Source organism: Dipodomys merriami, unplaced genomic scaffold (genome assembly GCF_024711535.1).
Source record: "Dipodomys merriami isolate MVZ:Mamm:240054 unplaced genomic scaffold, mDipMer1.0.p SCAF_106, whole genome shotgun sequence".
Lineage (NCBI taxonomy): Eukaryota > Metazoa > Chordata > Mammalia > Rodentia > Heteromyidae > Dipodomys > Dipodomys merriami.
Genome location: NW_027202338.1, coordinates 1,272,747 through 1,295,429, shown reverse-complemented (window position 1 = coordinate 1,295,429; position 22,683 = coordinate 1,272,747). Strand labels below are relative to the sequence as shown.

Here is a 22,683-nt window from a genome sequence, read left to right as displayed (position 1 = left end):
AAATATATAGATGGAGAGTGAGACAGAGAGACAGAGAGACAGAGAAACAGACAGACAGACAGACAGACAGACAGACAGACAGACAGACAGACAGACAGACAGACAGATAGATAGATAGATAGATAGATAGATAGATAGATAGATAGATAGATAGATAGATAGATAGATAGACAGACATCTAAGAACAGAGACATGTCTCCAGGTATCTGTCCGTGTCACTCATTCATATCCCTGTCTCTCTGTATGTGGAACATCTCAGCCTCTATTTTTTGCCCCATAGTCCTGCTCTTCACTCCCCTCCTCCCCTTCTCTCCTCTGGCTTCTCCCCTATCTCTGCTTCTTTCTATCTCCCTGCCTTCTCCACCTGCCCCATTGCCAGGACCTGAGGAAGGAAGACTCCATAAGGAGAGAGGACTGATAGGTCCCTACTCTCATCTCCCTTTGCTTTCCAGACCCAGCAGCTGCCTGGGCATGGACGGTGTGGGCACCGCGGTGCTGTTCCTGCTGCTGGCCGGCATCTACTTGCTCCTGTCCTTTGGCTTTCGCAGCAAGGGCCGGCTGCCCCCGGGCCCCAGGCCTCTCCCCATTCTGGGGAACCTGCTGCAGCTCCGCTCCCAAGATTTGCTGACCTCACTCACCAAGGTGCAGTCATGGGGCCTTGGGGGAACAGGATGGAGTGGGGGAGGGGGAGGGGGAAGAGCCCCCTGTGACCTCCTCCTTCCATCCTCAGCTGAGCAAGGAATATGGCTCCATGTACACCGTGTACCTGGGGCCCAGGAGAGTCGTGGTACTCAGCGGGTACCAAACGGTGAAGGAGGCGCTAGTGGACCAGGGGGAGGAGTTCAGTGGCCGTGGAGATTACCCAGTGTTTTTTAACTTTACTAAGGGCAATGGTAAGCCTCCTCCTTTCTCCACCATTCCCTAAGCTTCTCCTCCCCACCCCCGTCACTCCAGAACCTTGAATGGCACCACCATCCCAATCCCCATCACTATGCAACTCCAGTTTTGTGCTTAAGACAGGTGCTCTGCCACATGAGCCAAGCTCCACTTCTAGCTTTTTTTGTGGTTCATTAGACATAAAAGTCTCACAGACTTTCCTACCCAGACTAGCTTTGAACCATGATCCTCAGATCTCAGCCTCCTGAGTAGCTAGGATGACAGGTGGGAGCCACCAACATCCAGCAGTCATGGGGTCCTTAAAGAAATAGTCAGAATGTTCAGAAGTGGGGAAAGGAAAGCCCATGGCCCCGTGAAAACTCCAAGAAAACAACCTGGCTCAGCCTGGAGGGTCAGGGATGGTTCCCTGGAAAGAGACTCAGTCTCCCTTCCAGCAAACACCAGGAAAAGGGGGGGTGGTCAGGGGCTGAGTTGTCCACTGAGCTAAGCACTGCTCCTCTCCCCAGGCATCGCTTTCTCCAATGGAGAACGGTGGAAGGCCCTGAGAAGGTTCTCTGTCCAGATACTACGGAACTTTGGGATGGGAAAGAGAAGCATTGAGGAGCGGATCCTGGAGGAAAGCAGCTTCCTGTTGGAGTCCCTGCAGAATACACAAGGTGGGGGGGGGGAGGGTTCTTAGTGAATGCAGTCTGCACCCCTAACCCACACCCATCCTTCTCAGTAGGCACTGTGGTGAATGCAAGACTTCTGAAGGGGCCTTCCTTGACTCATTATGAGAATAGCGCCCCTAGAGGAGGGTCCACTTATGACCAAGATTTCAGGCATGAGTCACCAGCACCTTCTCTCCCATACTTATTATTTTCTTTTTTTTTTAACTTTCTTTTTTATTCTCTTCATTCTTTTTTTTTTTGTGGGGGGGGGATCGGTCATGGGGCTTGAACTCAGAGCCTGGTACTGTCCCTGAGCTCTTTTGCTCAAGGCTGGTGTTCTAGCACTTTGAGCCACAGTGCGGCTTTTGGCTTTTTCCGTAATTAATTGGAAATAAGAGTTTCATGACTTTCCTGCCCAGGCTCCCTCTGAACTGTGATACTCAGATTTCAGCCTCTTAAGTAACTAGGATTACAGGCATGAGCCACCAGCACCTGGCTCTCCCCATTCTTTATCACATCTGCAAAGTCACTTTTACTATGAGAAACAAGACGTGGGTTGTAGTGAAGGAGACATCAACGTTTTGGTGGGGGGAAAGGGAGCATTATTCTACAGTCTCCTAATCGGTCAGGTCTTATCAGGAGTTTCCACCCTTGAACACTGATGTCTTCTAACAGCCTCACAAAGAGGCAGGGCACTGCCATGGAGCCCATTTGACAAGAGAAAAGTTTCAGAGAAAGAGATTCATTCTGGCCCAGGTCACCTCAGGACTAAGGAGAGCCCAAGTCAACCTTCAAATTAAGTCCCTTTAACTGCAGACTGGGCTGGGACTAGTGGGTCTTGGTGGCTCTGTTGAGATGGGTTCCTCTGCTCTTGTTGGGTGTGGTCTGTTTGGCTGTTGGAGGTTTTGAGGATTGTGTTCCTGTGTGTGGGTAAGTGTGTGCACTGTGAGATTGCTGCTGTGTTCTGTGAATTCTGATCATCTGGAATGGGCTGTGTGGTCTCAGGCACAGCCTGTTTTGTTGGTATCGTCTTGTTGAGATTTGCAGAATGTCGTGGTTTTCAGATGCCCAGCCTGTTGCCAGATATTTTCTGGGTCTGGTATACGGCTTCTATGCTGGGTGGCCCTGTGGGTGCTGCAAGATGTGGACTGGGTCAGTGGTTGCATGCCAGCGTGGCAATTCCAGCTGAGGTTGCATGGGTTTGCGGGCCTTGGGTGGCGCGGGGTGTCTTCCCAAATCCGCGCCTCACACCTTCTCCCGCCTTCTCCACGCTTCAGGTGAGCCCTTCGACCCCGTGTTCGTGCTGAGCCGCTCCGTGTCCAACATCATCTGTTCTGTGATCTTCGGCCACCGTTTCGATTACAGCGACGAGCGTTTGCTGGCCATTATCCGCTTCATCAATGACAACTTCCAGATCATGAGCAGCCCCTGGGGCGAGGTCAGTCAGCAGAGTGAGAGATGGGAGAGAGCTGCGCTGGGGCTGGGGTAGGAGGGGGTGTGGTTCCCGGTATTTAAACACAAATTGGAAATAGCCAGCAGAGAAGGGACTACCAAAGAACAGGTCTGGCCACGCCCCCACGGGCCTTGCCCTTGGAGAAGGGACTTCCCCTAGCCCAGGCACCCCACCCCTATGCTTATCTAACTGCTCCAATATGGCCATGCCCACTAGAGAAGGACCAGCCCTGACTCAATCTGGACACCCTGTTTTGTGTGACCACGCCCCCTTTGGCCACGCCCCTCTGGAGAAAGGCCCTGCGTGGACCCAGTAGGGACACCCAGTTCTTATTTAGCCACACCCCTCTGCAGAAGAAACCTTAACTGACCCAGTCTACCAACTACCCAGCTCTGCCACCCACATCCCTAAAGTGGCTTAAAGCTCTTCATTTACCCGATGTCCTCTTCCCCTAACTTCATCCATTCCCCCCAAAATACCATCCTAACGCTGTTGGTTAACTCATGCCTGTAATCTTAGTACTCAGCAGGTTAACATCTGGGAAATCCAGTTCAAAGCCAGCCTAGACCAAAAAAGTCTATGAGACTTGTATTTCTCATTAACCAACCAAATAGCCAAAAAGAAGTGTGTTGAAGTTGTAGAGAGCTAACTTTGAGCGCAGAAGTTCAGGGACAGTGGCCAGGCCCTGAGTTCAAGATCCAGGGGAGGCAGCAGGCACAAGAAAGAAAAGAAAACTCTGCCTGCTCCTCCAAGCCCTTCCAACTCTTCCCACTCCCCAGCTATACAACATCTTCCCGGGTCTTCTGGACTGGCTGCCTGTGGGATCGCACCAACGAATGTTCCAGAACTTCAGAGGTATGAAAGATCTGATCGCTCGCAGCGTCCGAGAACACCAGGCTACCCTAGACCCCGACAATCCCCGGGACTTCATCGATTGTTTCCTCACCAAGATGGCACAGGTAATCCTCAGCTTGGAGATCACACCTGTAGTCTAGCCTAAAACCAACTCTCTTGCTACCCTGGCCTCAAACCTAAAGGAATCCCAGATTAAGCAAGGGCTGGGGTACTTGGCACTGCTGAGAGCGCCAATTAACAGCTCAATAAGACCTTGCCACTGCCCAGTTCATCCTGGAGCCTGAGGCTGAGATTTTCCCCATCTGGCCTTTGCGCCTCCCCAAACCACCCCCCCCACACCCATCTTCCTGGAAAGGGAACCAGGGAATGAGCCAACCTGGCACCCAGCAGCATTGGCGGCACCGGTTTGGGAATGGGATCCCCTGGCCCTGGCCTGTACCGTCATGTGTCAACCTCTGCAGGAGAAGAAGGACCCGCTCACCCACTTCCAAATGGACACCCTGCTGATGACCACACATAACCTCCTTTTCGGTGGCACCGAGACAGTGGGCACCACGCTGCGCCATGCCTTCCTCATACTAATGAAATACCCCAAAATTCAAGGTGCTGCCCCCCTGCCAGCTGGCCCTGAGTTCTATCCACATAACACTAACGCCTGAGGTGGCCCAGCCAAACCCTTAGGGGTCTACACCTGCTACCAAGGGTCCTACCCGCGCTGCAGGGGTCCCACCTATGACCACTTTTCTAGGTCCTCCCCAAGCCCTGCCCAAAGCCACGCCCCCAATCCTTGCCCAGAACACGCCCCTAACCACGCCCACATGCCCCATGTAAAGCCACACCCCTAACCACGCCCCTGACCACCCCTCCAACCATATCTCCCAATTGATGCCTGTGGCCACATACCCAATCCATCTCTCCAGCCGGGCCCCTAACTACGCCTCCCAAGTCCCCACCTTGGAGCAAGTCCAAGACACAACCCCCCCCCCATTGTCTTACCTCATTCACAAAGCCCTGTCTGCAACTCCCAACTCCTGAGGTCCAGCCTCTGGGTAGATCCCCAAGTTTCTTTCCTGCCCCACCCAATACACACACATGCGTGCACCATCCAACCAACCACTGTACCCATCAGTCAACCAGCCCAGGAAGCCCCGCCCAGAATCCCAGGTGCACCGGAAGTCCCACCCACAAAGCATGACCCTGGCTCCCGGGCTCCCCCCTGCTTTTTGCACTCACTCGAATTTGCATACACACACACACATGCACACTGCAGCAGTAGCCCCTCTCGTGCGCCTTGCACACGCCTGGTGCCCAGCCCCTCCCCGCCTTCCCTCCTCTGCCTCCAGCCCGCGTGCAGGAAGAGATCGACGCCGTGGTGGGCCGCTCGCGACAGCCCACGCTGGAGGACCGCGCGGCCATGCCCTACACCGACGCCGTGATCCACGAGGTGCAGCGCTTCGCTGACGTCATCCCCATGAACCTGCCGCACCGCGTCATCAAGGACACGGCCTTCCGCGGCTTCCTGATACCCAAGGTGTGCTAGGCACCTGGCCCACGACTTCCCGCGCTTACAGCTGGCCGTGGGCTCCTAGGACATGGCCACCAGTGCCCTAAGGCCTTAGCAAGGAAGCATCAAAAGCCCTAGCATCGCACCTCTGATCCTTAAATCTACAACTTCAGCCTCTTCCCAGGACCCCATCCAGAGTGCACTGGGGCCTGTCCTTAATCACACATCCCTTTCCTGTCATAAGACTTCCATCTTGGGGCTCATCTTTCCAATACCCAGGGTTTGCAATTTAATCTTAGGACCCCCTGTGGCCCAAAACCTTATCTTCAGAATTCTCCCCTGTCCAGGAATCAAACAGGAAAGGTGGGGGGAACCCCCATTCCTTCCTCAGACACCAATACACACACCAGTATCACTGGGAACTCCAGATAAAGATGGAGTCCAGTGTCCTACCCTCACCCCCTTTCAAAGTCCCCAGGAATTCCAGGTCTGTAAAGTGGAAATGTCAGCTTGCACAACACTAACCCCTCCACATCCACACAGGGCACCGACATCATCACCCTCCTTAACACCGTGCACTACGACCCCAGCCAGTTCAAGACACCCCAGGAGTTCAATCCTGAGCATTTCCTAGATGCCAATCAGGCCTTCAAGAAGAGTCCAGCCTTCATGCCCTTCTCAGCTGGTAAGCCCATGAGTCAGTCTCCAAACCTTAGGGTTTTTGTTGTTTGTTGTTAACCAGCTTTTTGCTGGTTAACTCAGGAGGCTGAGTCTGAGGATCGAGGTTCAAAGCAAGCCAGAGGAGGAAAGTCCATGAGACTGTTATCTCCAATTAATCACCAGAAAACCAGAAGTGGGGCTGTGGCTCAAGTGATAGAGCACTTGCCTTGAGCTGAAGAGCTGAGGGGAAGTGCCCAGGCCCAGAATTCAAGCCCTACAACTGACAAAAGAGAGAGGGGAGAGGGAAGGAGGGAGGGAAAAAGAGAGAGAGAGAGAGAGAGTGCTTTATGGACCTTCCTGCTCTGGCTGGCTTTGAAACAGGATCCTCAGATCTCAGCCTCTTGAGTAGCTAAGATTACAGGCAGAGCCACCAGCACCTGTCACAGCCCTAGTGCTAACTTCACTCCATAAACTCTTGCTTCTCCATCTCACCCCATGCTTATCTGTGAATGCATAGATAGTCACTCTCCCAACTCTAAAGTAACTTAAAAGCTCTGTCACTACAAGGCACAGTTGAAGTACTGCCAGCTTTGGTGCTTTGTTTTGGCTCATTCCTGCTTTTAGGGGAGAAATCCCTATTTACTCTGTAGCAAGGAGAAAAATAATAAATGACCATATTCAGTAGTGTGTGCCAGACCCTACCTGAGAGGGATTACCAGGAAAGAGGGTGAGAGCTGAGCTCACACCCAGAGGGTTTGCACCCCATTTCTGTCCTGCTTGTGTGGCCTTGGATTTCTTACTTCCCTTCTTGGAGCCTCAACTGCCACACCCATAAAAAGGCAGATAATAAGTCAGGCCCTGGTTGCTCACACTTGTAATCCTAGCTCTTTAGGAGGCTGAGATCTGGAGGATCATAGTTTAAAGCCAGCTGTAATTAACCAGCAAATAAGCTCCAAGAAGAGCTGTGGATCAAATAGTAGAGAGCCAGCCTTGTGGGAAAATGGCAACTGACTACTTCATGGAGCTGAGTTCAAGCCCTAGTCCCAGCACACACACACATACACACACACACACAGAGGCCAGAAATTGTGCCTTTTCCAAGAACACAAAAGTTAGCTCTGACACTATCAATATTTAAACCTGGAACAGCTGTGTTTGAATTTGCACTTGCTCCATTTTCTCCAAGCATCTTTCTACTTCAGGATTTTCTCTGGGAGTTTTAGGGGGAGAGGTGCAGTCCCTCACCCCTCTTAATTCCCCTTAACTCCTCCTGGCCCTCCCCTCTCCACCCCTGCAGGACGCAGGCTGTGCCTGGGGGAGCCTTTGGCCAAAATGGAACTCTTCCTCTACTTCACTGCCATCCTGCAGCGCTTCACCTTGCAGCCGCTGGGGGCGCCCGAGGACATCGACCTGACCCCGCTCAGCTCTGGGCTGGGCAATGTACCCAGGCCTTTCAAGTTGCGGGTGCTCCCGCGCTGACACCCCCACACCTGGAAGCCTGGCCTGTGAGCTTGGTGTGGGGTGTCTATCTAGGGAATATTCTGCCCTCCTCCAGCGTCACGTTCCCTTTGCCTGTCATCCTACATCCATCCTGTACCTTTATTCACTGTGGGTTCAGAGAGAAATACTTGGGGATGGAAATGTATCTCCTGTGCCCTGGACCTGCACAATGTGTTCTGTGACTTGCCCTTTCCTGGAATTTCCAATCCAATTATCTTTCTAATAGATCTGAGTTAAATGACACTGGTATTACCTATCCATGGTCAGAATGGCCATCATTAAGAAAATAAACAATTGGTCACTGGTAGCTCACCCTTATAATCCTAGATACTTTGGAGGCTGAGATCTGAAGATCCAGGTTCAAAGCCAGGCTTGTTTGGAAGTCTAAGAGACTCTTTGTTGCCAGTGAACCACCAAAAAAGCCAAGGGTGGGGGTGAGGTTCAAGTGGTAGAGCACCAGCCTTGACTGAAAAAGGTCAGGAACAGTACCTAGGCCCTGAATTCAAGCCCCAAGACTGGTATACATACACACACACACACACACACACACACACACACACACACACACACACACCCCCTAGTAGCAACAGAGGTACCAGAAACCTAAGCCACCAGTGCCTGTCTAGCAGTAGATATTGTCACATGAAATAAGAAGTACAAGAAAGAGGAAAGTGTGTGTGTGTGTGAGAGAGAGACAGAGACAGAGACAGAGCAAGAGAGAGGGAAGAAGAGAGAGGGAGAGAGAGGGAGAGAAAGAAAGAAAAGAAGGAAGAAAGAAAGAAAGAAAGAGAGAAAGAAAGAAAAGAAGGAAGAAAGAAAGAAAGAAAGAAAGAAAGAAAGAAAGAAAGAAAGAAAGAAAGAAAGAAAGAAAGAAAGAGAAAGAAAGTCTAATAATGTTGTTTGTGGTATGGAGATCAAGAAAACTTCTAGAGAGGAGCCTTTACTCCTAGCTACTCAGGGGGCTGAGATCTGAGGGTTGTGGTCTGAAGCCAGTCCAAGCAGACAAATATGAAAGACTTATCTCCAGTAAACCAATAAAAAGCTAGAAGTAGAGGTGTGGCTCAATTGGCAGAGTGCCAACCATGAGCAAAACAAAAATAAATAAATCAATCTAAGCCAAAGCACAAGGTCTTGATCTTAAGTTCTGCTACTGATATTTAAATATAAAAATTTAAAAAGGCAAAAGGGGACTTGGGTGGGGATGTGATTTCAACTTCTGATATAATTCTGCAACCCACACAATGAACTTTGTGTGTAATTAACACCCTGTGGCAATAGAAAGGAGGAGACACCTACGGCAGTGGACAAAAGCTTCCTCGTTCAGTGATTTAGAGGAAGAATCTGGAGACAGGGCTTGCCTTGGGTTTTCCACAATCCTTCAGTGCATCACTTCCACTGCTACTGTGACAATCATTCTTGTCACCTTGCAGGAGAGGAAAAAAATTATTGTCAGAGGCGCTGCTGACAGCTTCGGGCCTGAGCCCCACCACCCTGGCTCTTTCCAGAGCTTTCCAGTTCTACAGGCAATCTGTCTTCCGGGCAGTAACCGAATCTCTCCAGTCCTGTGTGTGTATGTCATAATATGACAGAGTAAACAACTCCCAAATACTTCCAGATTTTCAGTGGGGTTCAGGCTCTGGTACTGGCTGCTTTCACTGCCTGGTGGGACAAGGAGACAGGAGAGGAGACATTAGTGTCACTTGGCACAAAGTCATAGCACGGTCTGCCATCCCTGAACGCTGGAGCTAACAGGGAGAGTCAGGCTGACTTTCTCCAAAGGGGTGCGGCCATGCATGCGCTTCAGGCGAGCCCTTCCACTCAGTGTTCATGCTCAGCTACTCCGCAGCCAACATCATCTGTTCTGTGATCTTCGGCCACCGTTTCGATGACGGCGACGAGTTTGCTGGCCATTATCCGCTTCATCAAGGACAACTTCCAGATCATGAGCAGCCCCTGGAGCGAGGTCAGTCAGCAGAGTGAGTTGGGCGAAGGCTGCGCTGGGGCGGTGGAGGGGTAGGAGGGTGGGAGTGGGGACGATGGCTCCCAGGATTTAAACACTACTAGAAATAGCCCACGGAGAATAACCATCATTGAGCCTTTGAGCCACGCCCCCATCTGACCACGCCCTTCGAAGATGAGATGTGTATTGGTCCGGCCTGGCCACGCCCACACATGGCCACACCCCTTTGAGGGTGGTCAGCCCTGACAAGACACGCCTCTAACCCTACCTAGGACACCCCAGTCCCGCCTCTGAGCAAGTCCAAAACACAATTCCCCCCTCCATTATCTTGCTCTACCCACAAAGCCCTGTCCGCCTTCCCCACCTTCCTAAGCCCAGCCTCGGGATGGATCCAGCCTCACCCCGGGCCCTCACACACGCGCACTGTCCACCATCAGCCAACCAGCCAGGTCCTGGAGGCCCCGCCCAGAATCCCAGCAGCAGCCGGAAGTCCCACCCCCAGAGCCCCACCCAGTCCCTCCCCGCCTTCCCTCCTCTGCCTCCAGCCCGCGTGCAGGAAGAGATCCACGCCTGCCACAGCCCACGCTGGAGGACCGCGCGGCCACGCCCTACGCCGACGCCGTGATCCACGAGGGGCGGCGCTTCGCTAACGTCATCCCCATGAACCTGCCGCACCGCGTCATCAAGGACGCGGCCTTCTGCGGCTTCCTGATACCCAAGGTGTGCTAGACACCTGGCCCACGACTTCCCGCGCTTATAGCTGGCCGTGGGCTCCCTAGGACATGGCCACCAGTGCCCTAAGGCTTTAGCAAGGAAGCATCAAAAGCCCTAGCATCGCACCTCTGAGATCCTTAAATCTACAACTTCAGCCTCTTTCCAGGACCCCATCTCACATCAGAGTGCACTAGGGCCTGTCTTTAATCACACAACCCTTTCCTGTCCTAGACCTCCTTCTTGGGGCTCATCTTTCCAATCCACAGGGTTTGGGACTTGATCCTAGTGGCCCCAAACCCTATCCTCAGAATTCTCCCCTTCCCAGGAATCGAACAGCTGCTTACACAAGGAAAGGTGGGGGAAACCCCCATTCCTTCCTCAGCCACCACCACCCGCACCAGCATCACTGGGAACCCCAGATGAAGATGGAGTCCAGTGTCCTACCCTTACCCCCTTTACAACTCCCCAGGAATTCCAGGTCTGAAAAGTGGAAATGTCAGCTTGCACAACACTAACCCCTCCACATCCACACAGGGCACCGACATCATCACCCCCCTTAACACCGTACACTACGACCCCAGCCAGTTCAAGACACCCAAGGAGTTCAATCCTGAGCATTTCCTAGATGCCAATCAGGCCTTCAAGAAGAGTCCAGCCTTCATGCCCTTCTCAGCTGGTGAGCCCATGAGTCAGGCTTCAAAGCCTTAGGGGTGTTGTTGTTGTTGTTGTTTATATGTGTGCCAGTAAGTGGAGATTAAACTCAAAGCCTTGTGTTCTCACATGGTTTTCCCCCTAAAGCTGGCATTCTACAACTTGAGCCACAGCTCCACTTTCAGCTTTTTGCTGGTTAGTTGGAGATAAGAGTTTCATGGACTTTCCTTCTCTGGCTGGCTTTGACACACAGTCCTCAGATCTCATCCTCCAGAGTAGCTACAGCTCAGACATAGTTCTAATTTCACTCCATAATCTCCCTTGCCTCTTCATCCCACTCCACACTTATCTTTGAATGCAGATAGTCATCTCACAACTCTAAAGTAAATTAAAATCTCTGCCATTAGGTGGCCCCCTTGAAGTACTGCTAGCTTTTGTGCTTTATTTGAGCTCAATCACTATAGCATGGAGAAAAATCGTAAATGACAATATTGACTAGTATGTGCCAGTGGCTGTTTGAGAGGGATTACCAGGGAAGTGGCTAAGAGCTGGGCTCACAGCTGGTGGCCCAGAAGGTTTGCACCCCACCCCTGTGTTGCTTCCCTTCTCTGAACCTCAACTCCCACCCCCATAAAAATGAAGATAATAAGTCAGGCCCTGGTGGCTCATGCTTGTAATCCTAGCTACTTAGGAAGCTAAGATCTGAAGTTTCACAGTTTGAAACCAGCTAGGGCAGGAAAATCCATCAGCCTCTTAGCTGTAATTAACCAGCAAAGCAAGCTAAAGGAGAGATGTGGTTCAAGTACTAGAGAGCCATCCTTGCTCAGAAAAGGCAACTGATCACTCCCAGGAGCTGAGTTCAAGCCCTAGTCACACACACACACACACACACACACACACACACACACACACACACACACGTATGCATGCACACACATACACAAAATGCCCAGAACACACACACACACACACACGTATGCATGCACACACATACACAAAATGCCCAGAAATTATGACTTGTCCAAGAGTAGAAAAATTAGCTCTGACTGTCAAAATTTGAACCTGGGACAGTTGTGTCTGAATTTTCTCCAAGTATCTTCCTATCCCAGGATTTTCCCTCTGAGAGTTTGAGAGGCAAAGTGTAGTCTCTCACCTCTTTAACTTACCTTATTAACTCTTCTGGCCCTTCCCTCCCCACCCCTGCAGGATACAGGCTGTACCTGGGGGAGTCTCTTGCTAGAATGCAACTCTTCCTCTACTTCACTGCCATCCTGCAGCGTTTCACCTTGCAGCCGCTGGGGGCGCCCGAGGACATTGACCTGACACAGCTCAGTTCTGGGCTGGGCAATGTACCCAGGCCTTTAAGTTATGGGTGCTCCCGCGCTGACACCCCCACACCTGGAAGTCTGGCCTGTGAGCTTGGTAGTGAGTGTCTATGTAGGGAATAGTCTATCTTTCTCCTCCACCGTCACTTTCCCTTTGCCTGTCATCCTACATCCATTCCATATCTTTATGCACTGGGAGTTCAGAGAGAAATATTGGGGATGGAAACAGAACTCTGTGCCGTAGACCTGCAGGATGTGTTCTGTGAATTGCCCTTTCCTGGAATTGCTGTACCATTCCCCCCAAAATTATCTTTTCTTTGCCCTTTTTTGTTTGTTTGTTTTTGTTGGTTGTGGGGCTTGAGCTTAGAGTCTGGGCACTGTCTCTGAGCACTTGCTCAAGGCTAGTGCTCTACCACTTGAGCCACAGCACCACTTCCAGTTTTTGAATGGCTAATTGGATATTAGAGTCTAATGGGGACTTTTTTCCCAAGGCTGGCTTTGAAACACAATCCTGGGCTGGGAAGGTGGCTCAGTGGTAGAATGCTTGCCTTGCATGCATGAGGCCCTGGGTTCAGTTCCTCAGTACCACATAAGCAGAAAAAGCTGGAAGTGGCACTGTGGCTCAAGTGGTAGAAAGTGGTAGAATGCTAGCCTTGAGCTGAAAAGCTGAGGGACAGCACCCAGGCCCAGAGTTCAGGCCCCATGACCAACAAGACATCATCATCATCACCACCACCATCATCATCATCATCATAACAATAAAATAAAATAAACACAGTCCTTAGATCTCAGGCTCCTGAGTAGCTAGGATAACAGACCTGAGCCACCAGCACCCAGCTACGTTATCTTGATAATGATTCTAACCTGTCTTTGCTGAATTAAATGACACTGCATTGCCTAGCAATTGTGTCAGAATGGCTGTCATTAAGAAAACAAACTCTACACTGGTGGCCCCCACACCTGTTATTCTAGCTACTCAGGAGGCTGAGATCTGAGGATTCTTGGTTCAGGTTCAAAGCCAGGCTGGTTCAGAAAGCTGTAAAACTCTTATCTCCAATGAACGACCAAAAAAGCCAGAAGTAGAGTGTGGCTCAAGTGGTAGAGCACCATTCGTGAGTGAAAAAGGTCAAGGACAGCACCCAAGCACCGAGTTCAAGCCCAAAGTCTGATACACACACACACACACACACACACACACACACACACACACACACACACACACACACACACACACACTAGTAGCCCTGTGCCACCAGTGCCTGGCTTGCAATAGATATTGTCACATGAAATAAGTACAAGAAAGGGGGAAAAGAGAGAGAGAGAGAGAGAGAGAGAGAGAGAGAGAGAGAGAGAGAGAGAGAGAGAGAGAGAGAGAGAGAGAGAGAGAGAGGTGTAATAATGTTACTGTGGTATACAGATCAAGAAAACTTCTAGAGAGGAGCCTATACTCAAGCTCCTCAGGGGGCTGAGATCTGAGGATCATGGTTTGAAGCCAGTCCAAGCAGACAAATCTGAAAGACTCTTAACATCTTTTTTTAATCTTTATTTATTTTTCTGTGTTTATGTGGTACCAAGGAATCGAACCCAGAGCTTCATGTATGCTAGGCAAGCACCCTATCACTAAGCCACATTCCTTGCCCCAAAATCTGAAAGACTTATCTCCAATGTATTAGCAAAAAAAGCTAAAAGTAGAGGTGCAGCCCAAATGGCAGAGTGCCAGCCATGAATAAAACAAAAATAAATAACTCTAAACCAAAGCAAAGGTCCTGAATTCAAGTCTTCGTACTGACATTGAAAAGTGAAAGGAAAGCAGCAGAGCTCTCTGGTCTACCCCACCAAGGAGCCGCCAACTCCAGCATGGGCCATCTCCCGGCAACGGGGGACTGTGGGAATCAGAACCCTGTTTGAGTCTGGGGAGGGGGGCATCCACCACCTCTGACCCCCACGCATACACACACATCAGCACCTTGTTGTTTCCCAAGATGGTGGGAGCTAGTCCTGGGGTGGACTCTGTTCCCAATTCCCACTGGGCTTCTGTGCGGTCAGCCAGGCTGGCCAGCCAGGCTGGGTACCCAGCACCTGTGAAGCTATCCCCAATGTGGCACTGGGCATCTGGAGCCCCATATGGGCAACTCTGGGGAAGTGGGGGTCTTCCTGCTTTTCCCTATCCCCAGCCAGTGGCGAGGACTCCCATGAGTTCCCAGAGACCCCACACACACACCACATGGGTCAGCTGCATCTCCATAGTGGTTTCTTCACCCTTCATGATGCCTGAAATGTTCTTCATTGCTAAGCTGGTGTCTCTTCCCACATCCAAACTTCCTTGGGCCCTCCCTTGTGGAAATGCACCCCCCCCTTGCTTTACACCAAGCCTTTTTGCCCACAGACCTGCCCACTTCCTCTCAAAATGTCCTCCCAGGAGAAGGAGAAGCAAGCAGTTTCCAGAAACCCAAAAAGGTGAGTCAGGGGCTGGGAAGGTGGCTCAGTGGTAGAGCGCTTGCCTTGCATGCATGAGGCCCTGGGTTCAATTCCTCAGCACCACATAAGCAAAATGAAAAAAGCCGGAAGTGGCGCTGTGGCTCAAGCGATAGAGCGCTAGCCTTGAGCTGAAGAGCTGAGGGACAGCGCCCAGGCCCAGAGTTCAGGCCCCACGACCGTACCAAAAAAAAAAAAAAAAGGTGAGTCAGGACCCTACTGGAGGTATGGCGGAGGACTATGGCCCCTCCCTCAGTACCTCAGGTCTTCCTCCCCCAAGAAGCATTCTCAGAGGGAATGGATGCACAGACAGGCTGGGGAGAACCAAGGCCAGGCCCAACATGGACATTGCATCTTGGAGCCCAACATATGTAGGGAAGAACCATCCACCCATTTGCCTCCACCCTCTGGAGAAGTCTAGACTGGTCCCACCTCCTACCATTAGAGGACAGGTTGGGTATGGTAAGATCTCTGCACTAGGCAGCTGCCTAAGCTTTTGCCTTGGTATTCCCCATCAATTTCATACTTTCCTCACTCTGCAGTCAGATGAATGTCACCCTTAATCTGTGCCCCACAACCCGGACCAAGGTTGGGCCTTCAAAGGAGGTAAGGAGATCCTGTGGCAGGACCTAGGGACAGATGCCCCAAGCCAAAGGTCTAAGCGCAGATAGGCAGTAGATGCTTATGGCAAGTGGGAGGAAGAGGATCTATGCACCCAGAAGAGGGGCTGTTCTCTGTCCAGGTGTCCCCAAAAGGCCACTAAAAGCCCAAAGATTTGTGCATCACCAACTGATCATTGTAAATAAAGTGCATCTGCTTAAAAAAAAAGTAAAACAAAAAAATCAAGAGATTTGTTTTGTTTTATTTTGGGTCCAGTAGTGGGCCTGAACTCTGAGCCTGGGCGATGCCACTCAGCTCTTCAGCTCAAGGCTAGTGCTCTACCACTTGAGCCACAGCGCCACTTCCAGCTTTTTTTTTTTTTTTTACTTATGGGTGCTGAGGAATGGAACCCAGGGCCTCAAGCATGCAAGGCAAGCGCTTTACCACGAAGCCACCTTCCCAGCCCAAAACAAGAGATTTGAATGAGCATATAATTTCAACTCCTGAGATAATACTGCAACCCACACAATTAAGTTGGTGTGTAATTTCTACCCTGTGGCAATAGAAACAAGACTTCTACAGGAGTGGAAGGAAGCTTCTTGGTTCACTTATTTAGAGGGAGAACTTGAAGATAGAGCCCTAGCTCCACTTCCTCTTTTCTGATGGTTCACTGAGGATAAGAGTCTCATGGATTTTCTGCTCAGGCTGGCTTTGAACCATGAGCCTCAGACCTCAGCCTCCTGAGTAACTAGAATGTCAGGCATGAACATCCAACACATGGCTTCAGACTACAAATTTGGAGATAGAGTTTGCCTTGGTCTTTCTACAATCTTTCAATGAATCACTTCTACTACTATTGGTACCATCGTTATTGTCATCTTGCAGGAGAGAAAAAATTACTGTCAGAGGCTCTGACTGACAGCTTCAGGTCTGAGCTCCACGGGCCTGGCTCTCTCCAGAACCTTCTAGTTCAATAGGCAGACCAGTGTAGTTAGTGCAAAGTAACTGAATCTTTCAAGCCCAGTGTGTGTCGTGATATGGCAGAGTAAGCAACTCCCAAATACTTCCATATTTTTAATGGGGGTTTGGGTTCTGGTACTGGCTGCTTTCACTGCCTGGTGGGACAAGGAGACAGGAGAGGAGCCATTAGTGTCATGTGTCACATTTCATAACAAACAAGGCCATATCATGGTCTACCATCTCCAAACACTGGAGCAGATGGTGGACCTTTGACTTTCACAGTGTTCAACTCAGGGCATAAAAAAACATGAATCTTTGTTAGCTGCCCGGAATGGAAAGAGAGATGGGAGGGAGGGAGGGAGCTAGGGAGGGAGGGAGGGAGCGAGGGAGGGAGGGAAAGAAAGAAAGAAAGAAAGAAAGAAAGAAAGAAAGAAAGAAAGAAAGAAAGAAAGAAAGAAAGAAAGAAAGAAAGAAAGAAAAAGGGAGGGGGAGAGAGGGAGGAAGAAAGAGAAGGAAAGCTAGGAAGGAAGGAAGGAAGGAGGGAAGGAAGGAAGGAAGGAAGGAGGGAAGGAGGGAAGGAAGGAGGGAGGGAGGGAGGGAAGGGGAGAGCACAAAAGGGAGAAAAAGAAAAGGAGAGCTAGGGAAGAAGAAAGGGAAGGAAGGAAGGAAAAAAGGGAGGGAGGGATGGAGAGAGGGAGGAAAATGGAGAGGGAAGGAGGACAAGAGAAAGGAAGGGGAGGGTAAAAGGAGAGGGAAGGTGGAGAGGGAGGGAGGAAGAGAGAGAGAACACTGTGAGGAGACTGACATATGGTTCAGGAAGAAAAGAATTTATTGTGGTGAGAGCAAACTGCAAGTCTGCATGAGATAGAGGCATGTGGAGAGAAAAGAGAAGAGGGAGGAGACTGTGGGTGAGTAAAATTATATGAGGAAAGACGGGAGGCGGGACCACCGCAGATACAGAAGTGATCTCAGAGCCAGGGGAACCTCTCATTGTCCGAAGGAGGCATGACCAGCTTGTTCAGGAAGTGACCTCAAAGCCGGGTGCCGGTGGCTCATGCCTATAATCCTAGCTACTCAGGAGGCTGAAATCTGAGGATCGTAGTTCAAAGCCAGCCCAGGCAGGAAAGTCCATGAAACTCTTATCTCCAATAAACCACCAGAAAACTGGAAGTGGCGCTATAGTTCAAGAGGTAGAGCGCTAGCCTTGAGCTGAAGAGCTGAGGGACAGCAACCAGGCCCAGAGTTCAAGCCCCACGACCGACAAAAAAAAAAAAAAAAAAAAAGAAGTGACCTCAGCAGATGAGGAGGTGTCCTCAGAATCTGGGGTCTATTGCTGACTCACAGTCAGGTGGTTTAAAGCAGGTGATTACTGGTTTCAGGTGATTTCTGGTAAGGCCTTGCACTATCTTTCACAAGGAAGAAGGGGGAGGGGCTGTTCTCATAGGCAGACCTAACATTCTAGCCTTTCCATAGTTAGAAAGGGGTACCAACTCTCCCTACTTCCTGCTAGCAAGGGGTGGAGATGTCCAGTCCTGGAGAAGGAAGCAGTAATCATTCCTAGATGGTGGACACATGTATGGGTCTTTGGATGAAATCTGAATCTTATGAGGCACAGGCTGAGCAATAAGAAAACAAATACAAGAGGTCACACAAATAGAAGGAAGGGCATCCATTCATTCGGGGTAGAAAAGAAAAAATTGTATGACACGTCTAGTTCCTATCTCCTGTGTTCCAGGCAGTCCTGGAGTTGGCAGAAAATGTCCCTAGCTACTTCTGAATAACATCTGGCCACTGAGTAGGGAGAGCACAGTCAGAAGCTGGGGATGGATTGGAGTTAAGAGCCCAGGGGGAGGCCTTAGGAGATGTCTGAATTACAAAGATGGGAGACCCAGGAGGATCCACAGGCAAACTGTCCCGAGTCTAAGATTCACTATAAGTTCCTGTCCATTTAGAAGAAAGACAGGTATGAACATTAGATAGGCATGCTTATTAAGTATTTCCTTTTGATCTCCCAGCTCTGGTTAATTTTGTAAGGGCAAGCACAAAATGACTCCATTTAAAATGTGACACCATCCCGTTTTACTCCTCTCCATGGTCCCTTGTTGCCAGGAGTAGCGTGGGGTGGGGGGCAGGTACTCGTGGTTGGAATGGCTTGTCCCAGTTGGCATCTCTTTTGTTAGTCACAGGACTTGAACTCAGGGCCTGGGCACTGTCTTTGAGCTTTTGCTCAAGGTTAGTACTCTACCACTTTGAGTCACAGGGCCACTTCAGCATTCTGCTGATTAATTAGAGTTAAGAGTCTCGCAGGGATTTTTCTGCTCAAGCTGGCCTCAAACTGCAATCCTCATGGGCTGGGAAGTTGGCTCAGTTGTAGAGCACATGCCTTGCTTGCATGAGGTCCTGGGTTAGATTCTTCAGCACCACATAAGCAAAAAGAAAAAAGCTGAAAATGGCACTGTGGCTCAAGTGGTAGAGCACTAGCCTTGAGCTGAAGAGCTGAGGGACAGCGCCCAGGCCCAGAGTTCAGGCCCCACAACCAGACACCCCCCCCCCAAAAAAAAAGCCAGCCTAGGGAAGGAAAGTCCATGTGACTCTTATCTCCAATCAACTACCAAAAAGCTGGAAATGGAGCTGTGGCTCTATTGGTACAGCATTAGATTTGATGAAAAATCTCAGGGACAACACCCAGACCCTGAGTTCAAGCCCCAGTACCAGCACATAGACCAAAAAAAGAACATATGTTGAAGCTCCTTTGAACAGGAATATTCATATGAATCAATGTTCTTTGGGGGACATGTAGGTACTTGTGGATGAGGCTTAATGAACAGAGAGAGGGAGTGAAGGAGGGCAGAACGTGCTCATACAATGGAGTCTAGCTTGTGGATCCAGGGTAAAGCTGGGTAGGGATTTTTGGTGGAAGGAGAAAGGTGAGTCTGGAGATTGAGTTCTAAGCAGAAAAACCAGCTTTCATTCAATGCCTGAGTGCATGGCTGAGTGCAACAAGACCATGCAGCTCCAAGCCTTTGACAGCAGCCAAGTCCCAGGCAGCTTTACGCAAATTGCTGAGGGGTTTGCACTGTTCATTCTTTGTTTTATTCTATCTATCTATCTATCTATCTATCTATCTATCTATCTATCTATCTATCTATCTATCTATCTATCTATCTATCTATCTATCTATCTATCTATCTATCTATCTACCTATCTACCTATCTATCTATCTATCTATCTATGAGGCTTGAACTGTGGGCTTGCACACTGTCCCAGAGGTCCTAGGCTTTGAACTTCAGGCCTAGATGCTGTCCCTGAGCTTTGGTGCTGAAGGCTGGCAGTCAATCACTGGCACAGCTGCACTTCAAGCTTTTTGGCAGTTCATTGGAGATAAGCGTCTCATGGACTTTCCTACTTGGATTGGCTTTAAACCATGATTCTCAGATCTCAACCTCTTGAGTAGCTGGCATTACAGGAGTGAGCCACCAACATCTGGTTCTTAGTGACATTTTGAACTAGGTTCTCTTGAAGATCCTGGACCTAAATGGAGTATTTAAAGTTCTCTTTGGGGTTTTCTTGTAAGTCTAGAGCTCTCTGCATGAATAAATACCATACAGAAAGGCTTGTCACTACATCTTACTTTTATTTCCCCCTTCCTTGTCCTGTTCATTTTCCTTTCTCTCAAATTGTTACCATAGTTAATCTGAGTGTTCTCACAGTGTACAATAAACTTGCTTACATTTAACTGTCTTGAGTTTGGTGTTTACTTTATTGAGGGGGGAGGGAGAAGGAAGATGGAAATGCAGGAGAAATGGATTAGGGACTACCTTTTGGTAACATCAGTGACAGAAAACAAAAGGAAAATAAAGCGACAACAGAACAATGGACCAAAATACTAGAGTTTGGTGTAGACAGACTTCACAGCAAGAAGCGTTTTATTAACCAGAAAGCTTTTTTCCAAAATCTAGGACAGGACATTTTTTTTCTCCTCCTGACTAAAACATCAGGAGGGTGTTTGCAGATGAACTTACCTGAAGGAGACCCCAGGGAAAAAAAGGGAGAGTGTCAATTCTTAGCATGATAGTGAGAATTTGAGAGGGAGGAAGAGGAGGAGGAGGAGAAGGAGGTGGTTAGATGGACCCAGGGCAATGGGAAGCTTCTTTATTGGCCCAGCCAGGGGTGATCAGCGGGACACCAGACAGAAATTATATATTGGGGGGATGTTGCCAAGGCCTGAAATTCTGGGGGTGATATCAATGTCCTCAGGTGGCACCAGTGAGCATAAGGAGAAGTTCTGAAGGATGGAGGTGAAGTAGAGGAAGAGTTCCATGGGTGCCAGGGCCTCCCCAACACACATCCACTTTCCTGCAGGAACAGAAGAGGTGGGAGGGAGGAATAGGGTCTAGGGATTTTTTTTTCTTTTCTTCTGGTGCCAGTCTCTGGGCTTAAACTCAGGACCTGGGCATTGTCCCAGAGCTTGTTCTTTTTCCCCTCAAGGCTAATATTCTACCCCTTGAAGAAGAGTGATAAAGTACTAGCACTCTACTGCTTCTGGCTTTTTGGTGTATCATTGGAAATAAGAGTATCATGGACTTTTTTGCCTGGACTGACTTTGTACTGTGATCCTCAGGTCTTAGCCTCCTGAGTAGCTAGGGCACCAGGTGTGAGCCACCAGTGCCCATGTTAAATGTTTCTTTTCTTTTCCTTCTTTCCTTCCTTCCTTCCTTCCTTCCTTCTTTCCTTCCTTCCTCCCTCTCTCCCTCCCTCCTTCCCCCTCTCCTCCCTCCTTCCTTCCTTCCTTCCTTCCTTCCTTCCTTCCTTCCTTCCTTTCTTCCTTCCTTCCTTCTTTCCTTCCTTCCTTGTTGGTTGTGGGGCTTGAACTCTGGGCCTGAGCGCTGTTCCTCAGCTCTTCAGCTCAAGGCGAGTGCTTTACCATTTTCAGCCACAGTATAACTTCCAGTTTTCTGGTGGTTTGTTGTGTCTCATGGACTTTCTGCCTGTGTTGGCTTTGAACCATGATCCTCAGCTCTCAGCCTCCTGAGTAGCTAGGATGACAGGCATGAGCCACCGGTGTCTGTCGGGGTTGGGGACCTGGGTGGCAGGGAAAGTGAGTCTCTGTGATCACCTGGGCCGAGGGCATGCTCATCTCAATAAAAGTCTTGTCAATCATCTCCAGAAGGCTCAAGAACTGCTTGTCTTCATAGTTGAAGTGCTTTCCAAACACTACAGAACTGATGACGTTGGACACTGTGCAGCTCAGGAAGAAGGTGGGATCAATTGGGATGCCTGGGGGGGAGGAGGTGAGGCGGAGAGAGTGGAAATCATCTATGTTGGAGGTGATCATGAGCAATAATCATTTCATGAAAAAAGGCTTCACTCAGTGCCTGATGATGCAGAAGCACACTGAGGGCCGGGTATAGTGGTGCATAAGTATAGACCCAGAACTGGGGAGGCTGAGGATAATTGGGAGTATAAGACCAGCCCAGGCTACACAATGACACACCCTCATCACCAGAACTCTACATACAGATTTTGGGAGTCCATTGATGAAAGGGTCTGGATAAGTAGTTTCTAGGGTCTTTGATATTGATATTTTTTGGGTGGGTACTGAAGCTTGAACTCAGGGTGAACCGCAGCTCCACTAGTGGTTTTAATGGTTAATGAGAGATAAAGAGTCTCACAGACTTTCCTTTCTTTGAACCATGTTCTTCAAGAATTGAGCCTACTAGTAGCTAGAGTTGCAGGAATGAGCTACGGGTGCTTAGCACATGTTCACTTTTTAACATGGAACCTGGTGGAAACCTCAGGAAATCCTGGAGAGTTTCTATCTTCTGTCATTTCAAAGATTTCTGCCACCAAGGCCCATCTTTTTATGGTTGAACTCTCCCTCCATTGATATCCCATCACCTAGCAGCCCTCCCCATTGTGGGAGCATCTCCACCCCCATACCTTTGGTCTTCTGGAATTCCTCTAGTAAGTACCCGGCTTCTTCCTGAATCTGCTCTTCAATGCTCGTTCTCCATTGGCCATAACCAAACATGCAGAGGTGTCAGGATCAGCTTCCCTCTGCCCCATCCTGCTCTGTGGTCAACACTGTGGTAGTCAGGATGGAGACAAATTAGTGAAGGTCTCAACTCTGCTCTGGAGGAAACCTCCCCCAATTTTTCACTTAATTGGGGGGTGGGAGGACCACTAAGGTTACCTCTTATGTGGAAATAACCAGATTAGTGAGTTGTTTGGAAATGTAATGAAGTTATTTTGGCTGTTTGATGAATGGAAATATTTATGACTGGAATGTTAGGTGGGTGCATTGGATGGTTAGATGGTTAGATAGGTGGATGGATGGAGGGATGGATGATGGATAGATACATGTATGGATGCACTGGTAGGTAATGGAGAAATGGATGGATAAATGGATGAATGGATGGATGGATAAAAGAGTAATATATTTGTGAATGATGAGGAAGCTCATAAATGGATGGATGGAA

The 22,683-nt window shown here is 49.6% G+C and overlaps 2 protein-coding genes and 1 pseudogene across 2 annotated transcripts; 2 read left to right on the top strand and 1 right to left on the bottom strand.

The window, feature by feature from the left end:
* The window catches only part of LOC138812896 (cytochrome P450 2G1-like), a 117,604-nt pseudogene that overhangs the window by 76,437 nt on the left and 18,484 nt on the right, over positions 1 to 22,683 (bottom strand).
* Positions 457 to 7,762, top strand: LOC138812887 (cytochrome P450 2F2). The gene is made up of 9 exons (XM_070001136.1): positions 457 to 642; positions 731 to 893; positions 1,404 to 1,553; positions 2,825 to 2,985; positions 3,780 to 3,959; positions 4,317 to 4,458; positions 5,199 to 5,386; positions 5,903 to 6,044; positions 7,317 to 7,762. Exons 1-9 carry the CDS (start codon positions 472 to 474, stop codon positions 7,496 to 7,498), a joined length of 1,479 nt encoding a protein of 492 aa, XP_069857237.1. The 5' UTR covers positions 457 to 471; the 3' UTR covers positions 7,499 to 7,762.
* Positions 7,925 to 11,464, top strand: LOC138812903 (cytochrome P450 2F1-like). The gene is made up of 3 exons (XM_070001160.1): positions 7,925 to 9,482; positions 10,025 to 10,199; positions 10,728 to 11,464. The coding sequence occupies exons 2-3, from the start codon at positions 10,140 to 10,142 to the stop codon at positions 10,899 to 10,901; spliced, it is 234 nt and encodes a 77-aa protein (XP_069857261.1). The 5' UTR covers positions 7,925 to 9,482; positions 10,025 to 10,139; the 3' UTR covers positions 10,902 to 11,464.

Excerpts from the sequence above, each read along its gene's own strand:
- LOC138812903 (XM_070001160.1), top strand. The coding sequence starts at position 10,140 with ATGAACCTGCCGCACCGCGTCATCAAGGACGCGGCCTTCTGCGGCTTC. Across the intron at positions 10,200-10,727 it reads GCGGCTTCCTGATACCCAAG|GGCACCGACATCATCACCCC; the intron begins GTGTGCTAGACA and ends ACATCCACACAG.
- LOC138812887 (XM_070001136.1), top strand. The coding sequence starts at position 472 with ATGGACGGTGTGGGCACCGCGGTGCTGTTCCTGCTGCTGGCCGGCATC. Across the intron at positions 5,387-5,902 it reads GCGGCTTCCTGATACCCAAG|GGCACCGACATCATCACCCT; the intron begins GTGTGCTAGGCA and ends ACATCCACACAG. Across the intron at positions 6,045-7,316 it reads CTTCATGCCCTTCTCAGCTG|GACGCAGGCTGTGCCTGGGG; the intron begins GTAAGCCCATGA and ends CCACCCCTGCAG.